The sequence below is a fragment of the Musca domestica genome, unplaced genomic scaffold, assembly GCF_030504385.1.
Source record: "Musca domestica strain aabys unplaced genomic scaffold, Musca_domestica.polishedcontigs.V.1.1 37, whole genome shotgun sequence".
In the NCBI taxonomy this organism is placed as follows: domain Eukaryota; kingdom Metazoa; phylum Arthropoda; class Insecta; order Diptera; family Muscidae; genus Musca; species Musca domestica.
Window position 1 is genome coordinate 352,138 of NW_026712321.1, and position 7,382 is coordinate 359,519.

Sequence of the window (7,382 nt, forward strand, 5' to 3'; positions counted from 1 at the left end):
ACATAACTTCGTCCGATTTACCTTTTATTGGGCATCAAACGTCTAATATTTGTCCAAATGGGATGAAATTTGGCACTTACGACCGAATTGAGTCTAGAAGCTAGTATGTCAAATTTCGTGAAGATCGGTTCAGATATAGCTATAGCTCCCATATATATATTGTTCATCCGATTTGTTATTTTAGTCCTCTGCAGCCGTAATATGCACTCTGTAACAACAATATTTGGGGAAATATATCAAATACAGCTAAGAAATACATTTGCTAAATTTTATCAAGATCGGTTCAGATTTGCATGTATAGCTCCCAAATATATATCAAATGGGCAATACAAGTCCGAATTCAAAAGATACAAATGCTTCGGCATATTTAGTCTTTTGAACTTTAAATTACAATAATAATCATAGCGTGTATGATTGAATTCTCCCATAAAAACTTTTAATTGTTATGTGGAGCTCTAATAAATTAGCAAAGTGGTGTAGGGTATCATAAAGTCGGCCCCGCTCGACTTTAAGACTTTCTTTACTGGTTTTTTCTTCTTCTTAAAAGCGGATTATGACCTTTATTTGAATAAGCCATTTCTCGGTGGGTGTTATTCGAATGACAGCTCCCACTATTTGCCGGAGATTATCAGGCGGGAATTATGATAATAAAAAAACAGAAACCCGGTGTGTATGTAGGTCGTTTACTTTTCGCCACACACACACTCTCTTTAGACGTAGTAAGCTCTTTTAATGCTTTTATGATTGTTATCGTTTAAAAAAAAATCAAAATAAAAAACAATGTTTTTTGGCAATAGCGGAAAAGTGTTATCAAAATCTTGGGCTACCTTAGGCTAACCAAATTAAGATTTTATTGGGGGAGGTCTTATGCAAGGTTGTTGGCAACGGCAATTTGTAAGCAATAACACATTTCCAGCCCTGGATGACTTTGACATTCAATTGAAAGTTGAAGAAGTCACTCAGAGAGAACAGTGCTGTAGAGAAGCTGGCCTTAGAGTGTGCTAATATTGGCCTCACAGACTTGCAATTGTGTAGCTGGATAGAAGAGGTCCCTGCTATATAGTAATCGACTTGTAGAGGTCACCGCTGTAGTTTACGATTGCACTGCTGTAAAGTAGATGGGCTCCGGCCCCTAGATTAGAGTAGCTGCATTACAGAAGCCCCTGTTATTGAGTAATTGACTAGTAGAGGTCACTGCTGTATAAGTACTGGCCCCCAGATGCCACTGCTCTAGAGTTAGTGACCGCAGATGGCATCCACATTCCTGAAATAGAGAAGCTGGGTTACAGATGACACTGCTATAGCGTAATTGATTAGTAGAGAACACTGCTGTAGAGTAGGTAACCCCAAATGTCACTGCTGTACAGCAGACGACCTCAGAGTCTCTATAATAGAGTAGCTGGATTACAGAATCCCCTGTTATTAAGTAATTGACTATTAGAGGTCACTGCTGTAGAGTTATTAGCCCTAGAGGCCATTGCGGTAGAATAGGTAATCCCAAATGTCACTGCTGTAAAGCAGATGACCTCAGAGTCTCTATAATATAGTAGCTGGGTAACCGAAGTACCTAGTGACTAGTAGAGCTCACTGATGTAGACTTACTGGCCCCAGAGGCTACTGCTGTAGAGTAGGTAACCCTAGATGACACTGGTGGAAAGCAGATGACCTCAGAGTCTCTATAAGAGAGTAGCTGTATTTCAGATGCCCTGCTATAGAATGATTGACAAGTAGATGTCGCTGCAGTAGAGTTACTGTCCACCAGAAGCCACTGCGGTAGAGTAGGTGATCGCAGATGTCACTGCTATAAAGCAGATGAGCTCCGTGTCCCAGTACTATAGTAGCTGAGTTACAAATGCCACTGCTATAGAGTAATTGACTCGTAGAGGTCATTACTGTAGAGTTACTGGCCCTGGAGACCATTGCTAGAATAATGGAGCAGCTAGCTTCCAGAAGGCCCTGCTATACAATAATTAAATAGTGGAGATAACTGCTGTAAAGTGGTTGGACTCAGAGGACCACCACAAGAGTAACAAGTTTCAAAAGCCATTGATGTAGATTAGATGGCTAATAGAGACCGTTGCTTTATGGAAACAGGCTAATAAAGGCCACTTCTCTAATGAAACTGTCCTCAAAGACTTCTCCTGTAAAGTTGCTGGTTCCAGAGACCTCTACTGTAAAGTGGCTAGTCACAGTGTTTAGTGTAACTGAGATCACTGCTGAAGTGAGGCTTGTCTCAAAGGCCTCCGCTATAAAGTAGTTGGTTTCAGAATGCACTGCTGTTAAGCGGCTGACCAAAAGAGGCCTCTGGTGCAGTGAAGCTGGTCTTATATGTCTCTGCTGTGAAGTAGTTGATGTCAGAGTCATCTACTGTAAAGTAGCTGGTTTCAGAGTGCGCTGCTGTTGTAGTTGAACAATAGTTGGCCATTGCCATAGAGTAGCAGGTCTTTATACTTGGTCAATGCTATAGAATAGAGGGTCTTAGTAGTAGAGTATCTGGTCAGTAGCCTCAGATAGATAGCCTCTAAGGCTCTGCTGTAGGATAGCTTTCTAGTAGAGGCCCCCGTTGGATGTTAATTGATATGTAGAGGCCACTGATGTAGAGTAACTTGCAAGCAGAGGCCACCCATGTCGTAAAAATATTTATGAGTAGATGTCACTGCTGTCAAGTAAATATCCTCATAGGATCTTTTCTATAGTAGCCGACCACTGAGGCCACTACTGTAGAGTAGCAGACCGGAAAATGTCGCTTTTGTAAAGAAGCTGACCTCCAATGGGCTGCTTTAAAGTAGCTGGTCATTAGAGGGCGTTGCTATAGTTTTGTGATCACATAATACACTGCAGCCCTCCAGAAGTGTCTTTTGGCTTTTGAAAATTTTTTTAGGTCCTTCAGGTCTAAGGGAAGGATGTGTAGAGTAGCTGGCCTCAAAGGCAATGTTATGGAGTAGCAGGCCTTGTTATTTACTCAGGAGGTCACTGCTTTAGACTAGTTCTCCTCAGAGTTTAGCGGCAATAGAGCTCGAACTTACCTGGTCTCTCGCATCAATAGTGGATCTACATACGAAATTTGAAGACTTTAATTCTAAAAGTACCGACGGACCAAGGACCGTCCTTCCCTAAAGTGGTAGATTTTTACGAAATTTTGCTTCAAAATCCCACTTTTTGTATAAACTACTCAGGAAGCAATGTGTATTTTCCAACCCAGATTTCATTAGCCTGAAAGTATGCTTTACAATTAAGATATAACCAAATAAAAAGATGGAATCTATATTTATGAAATAAGAGCACACAAAAATGTTCTAAGATACCCCCTCTACCCAATCTCTTCCGTCGATTCCTCATCTCTCCCCCTTGATTTATAATCATTCCATGTCTGTAATGTGGAATCGCCAAATATGACATACAGCAGCCCACAGCCAATTAACATTGTGGCGCAAATTTGGAATACATGTTGCCAGGCCTCAAAGGTTTGCTAGAAAAAAATTAATCTCAAGATACAATTCTCAAAAAAGTGATCTCCTAATAATTACATTATCCAATGTCAACAGGCCCACAATGTAGGGCGAGATGAAACCAGGCAGAACACCAATCATGCTACTCAAACCCAACACAATGCCAGCAAAATTGGGTGTTATATCTACCATAGAGGCCAAGGATCCCGATGATACGGCGCCATGGAACATGGTGGCCACGGTGAACAGAACAATTGCAGCCGTTGGATTGTAGCCAAAGTAGGCCAGAGAAAGGACCACAAAACCCTTGATAATGCAGCCTAAAAGGAAAGGGAGGAAAATAATAAATATGGATGCAATTATCAAATGCAGCAGTGTGGTCAGAGGCCGAGCCTAAAAGTATGCTGTAAAATTTATAAAAATTTCGATATTTTACCCATGGTAAAATTAAGAAGGTAACCTCTTGCAATCAAATGTTTTTACGTATGAAAAAATCTCATTTTGTCAAAATGTATATTATTAAATACATCAGAGATGGGAACTTGGTTTCTCAGCAACTAAATTTGACAAGGTAAATAACAGAAAATTCTTAGCCGGATATGCCTATTAAAAATCAGGTTACCTTCTGAATTCTACCATCGTTTTTTTTGCCATTAAGATAAATTTCCAAACTCATCCAGGGATGGAAATGTCATATACTTACAAAATACTGTTGCCAATTTCCGGATATTTGTTCGGCTCATCTTCTCTGTCCTCAGAAGATAATCGGCAAACAGGGAAAAGCAATAGGCAAAAATGATGCGCATTAAGTGGGGCAAGCCCGAAAAGATGCCAGTCTGCAAAAAAATAAAAAATAGGAGAATTTATAAAAAATCAAAAAACTCCTCCAACTCACCGTCTGAATATTCCAATTGTGTAAAATTCGAAAATACGTGGGAGCCTGGGTCATCAGAGTAAATAGGCCCCATATACTACCCCACTGGGCTATGACATTCATCCACACCGGTCTAGAGGTCAATATGGGCTTCCATGGTGTCTGCACCTTTCTATTGCTATCCACAGTGGCGCCCAACGAATTTTCAATATAACTCGCCTCTGTCGCACTTATGCGTGGATGTTGGGCCGGTGAGTCATAGACAAAATACTGCCATCCCAACCACCACAGAACGCCCAAAGCACCACAGATGTGAAAAACCCAAGGCCATGAGGCCCAATACATGACATAACCAAACAGGGGATAAAATACAGCCACTCCCACCGAATTACCCAAATAAGCGGTGACAAATTTACTACGTTCATTGGGCGGTATCCATTTAGCTGTCAACACATGCATTGAGGGCCAGGCTAGGCCCTGAAAAAAAAATGAAAAAATATTAACTTCAAGATTGTAAATTTATAAAAAATCTCCCATACATACCGCCACCAATCCCTGTAGCACCCTTAGCACAATCAAGGCCCTATAATCCCATTGCGCCATTGTGGGTATTAGAAAACACAACCAACAGCCCATGCCATTGGAAAGGCCAAACACCAATTTAGTGCCATATTTTTTACCCAAAATACCTCCCGGTATCTGGGTTATCCAATGGGCCCAAAAGAAGGAACCCAATACTAGACCTTGTTCGTATTCATTCCAATTGAAACGGGTTGAGTCATGAGGAGAGATCTAAGGAAAAAACACAAAGTATCAGCTGATGGTGTTTACAACTCTAGCGCCTGAAAGTTTGCAGCATGTAATAAAATAAATTAAGGAAATGTAAGGATAAATAATTTAGAGATCATATGAAGGAAGGCACGTAGACCAAAGGGAGCTGAAGGCCAGCGTTTACAGACAAGATGAAGGCGGGTCTTTATAGACGAGATGAAGGAGGGTCTTTATAGACGAGATGAAGGACAGCTGATGGTTGTCGCTATAGACCAGATGAAGCCGGTCTCTCTCCTCTCTAGAGACCAGCTGAAGCCGGTCTCTCTCCTCTCTAGAGACCAGCTGAAGCCGGTCTCTCTCCTCTCTAGAGACCAGCTGAAGCCGGTCTCTCTCCTCTCTAGAGACCAGCTGAAGCCGGTCTCTCTCCTCTCTAGAGACCAGCTGAAGCCGGTCTCTCTCCTCTCTAGAGACCAGCTGAAGCCGGTCTCTCTCCTCTCTAGAGACCAGCTGAAGCCGGTCTCTCTCCTCTCTATAGACCAGCTGAAGCCGGTCTCTCTCCTCTCTATAGACCAGCTGAAGCCAGTCTCTCTCCTCTCTTTAGACCAGCTGAAGCCGATCTCTCTCCTTTCTTTAGACCAGCTGAAGCCGGTCTCTCTCTCACTATCTCTATAGACCGGGCTCTTTATAGGCTAAAGACTGGCTCTATAGACCACCTAAAGTCTGGCTGGCCTTCCAAGACGAGATAAAACGAGTATCACTGGACGAGGCGATGGTAGTCTCTCTAAATCAACTAAGAGCATCTGAAGGGGTCTTTTCCTACTTTTTTGACTTACCCCTCCTGAGGTGTTCTTTGGATGTTCCCCTTCCAACTCCAAAATCAAGAGACCTTCAGAACTGTTGGTAACATATTTTTCCTCATATGTTGACATCGCCGAAAGCTTGTCTTGTGATTCTCCAATTCGAGGCGCCCGACCTGTAGTCTTTGGATCTGTTGGCATAACCATTTCTACAATGGCAATATTCAAATTGATGCGTATCATATAATTGAGAGCAAATCCAATGAAGACCAGGAACCAAAGGACGGTACGGGCTTGAACTGAAAAGAAAAGGAAAAAAATAAATACCTTAAAAATATTTAAAAAATCAAAGGTGATTGAAAAAAAAATTATTAAAAATCAAGTTTGGAGGTCTTTTGGTCCTTGAAAAAATTATTGAAAAATCCACGTTAGAACGCTTGTTAGTCCTTGAAAAATTTCTTTTAAAATTCCAATTTTTAAGGTCAGTCGGTCCTTGAAAAAAATATTTAAAAAATCTAAGTCCTCAAAAAAATATTTAAAAATTTAAATTTTCAAGGTTAGTAGGTCCTTGAAACAAAATTATTTAAAGATTCTAATTTTCAAGGTCAGTAGGCGTTTGAATTTTTTTTTTTTAATTCCATATTTGAGCTCAGTTTGTCCTTGAAAAAGATAATTTAAAAATCCACATTTGGAGATCTCCTGCCTCTGAAAAAAAGTTAAAAAAATTTTTGAGATCTATTAATATCTGAAAAAAAAATATTGAATATTTTTCATTTAAATTTCGAAATTAATGTTTGATATTACAGTTTCTCGAAAATAATAAATCTGATAGTCTCGGAATGAGGCTTCAACAAGTTGTGTCATATCTTAATGACGGAGTGATAAGATTTGAAAAATTGGCTCATGTATAGATATCTGCATTATATTGGGGTTTATAAAAAAAATTCAAGATAGCATCGTTGCAGATGTTGTCAGATATCCATGAAAGAAATATGATCCATCTACTGACTTTGCACCCAATTAAATGCCGGCTATATGCAGTCAGTGAAAAGACGAATTTTTTTAATTTGTAAGGTTGGTATTGGACAATCTTGAGTTCTTCTTAAAATGAAAGATCCTTTGAAATCCTTTATCTATGAAATTTCCCTGGATAAAGGAAGTGCTACCCATAGTCCGTGTGAATTATCATCGCACATTTTCATCAGATACTCAGCCATCCAACCAAAGAAAAATGCGTTCCAAATGAAACCACTACAATCAATAGTTGATAAAGACCGAATTAATTTCTTTTTAAAGTGGGGGAGAAGATCCTAGCCTTGGATCTTATGTAGCATTTCCATGATTGCTACCTAATCCTAGAGCTTTGGAAGAAAATAAGCGACTATGTATAAAAGACATCCTATCCAGAATTTTCCATTTTTAGAATAAACGTTTTGGCGGACTGTTATCCATAGAATGTGGTCTATGGGATTTCCACTTACCATCGCACAT

General features: G+C 40.1%; 1 protein-coding gene across 1 annotated transcript; it reads right to left on the reverse strand.

Annotated features, from left to right (window-relative positions):
- Positions 1-3,303: 3,303 nt before the first annotated feature.
- On the reverse strand, positions 3,304-7,382 carry LOC101888234 (sialin-like). Its single transcript, XM_005176825.2, has 7 exons — positions 7,373-7,382; positions 5,928-6,190; positions 4,867-5,115; positions 4,345-4,800; positions 4,153-4,285; positions 3,528-3,769; positions 3,304-3,469 (listed from the first exon to the last, which is right to left on the reverse strand). Exons 1-7 carry the CDS (start codon positions 7,380-7,382, stop codon positions 3,311-3,313), a joined length of 1,512 nt encoding a protein of 503 aa, XP_005176882.1. The 3' UTR covers positions 3,304-3,310.

Excerpts from the sequence above, each read along its gene's own strand:
- LOC101888234 (XM_005176825.2), bottom strand. Across the intron at positions 5,116-5,927 it reads CAAAGAACACCTCAGGAGGG|ATCTCTCCTCATGACTCAAC; the intron begins GTAAGTCAAAAA and ends TTTTTTCCTTAG. Across the intron at positions 4,801-4,866 it reads TGCTACAGGGATTGGTGGCG|GGCCTAGCCTGGCCCTCAAT; the intron begins GTATGTATGGGA and ends TTTTTTTTTCAG.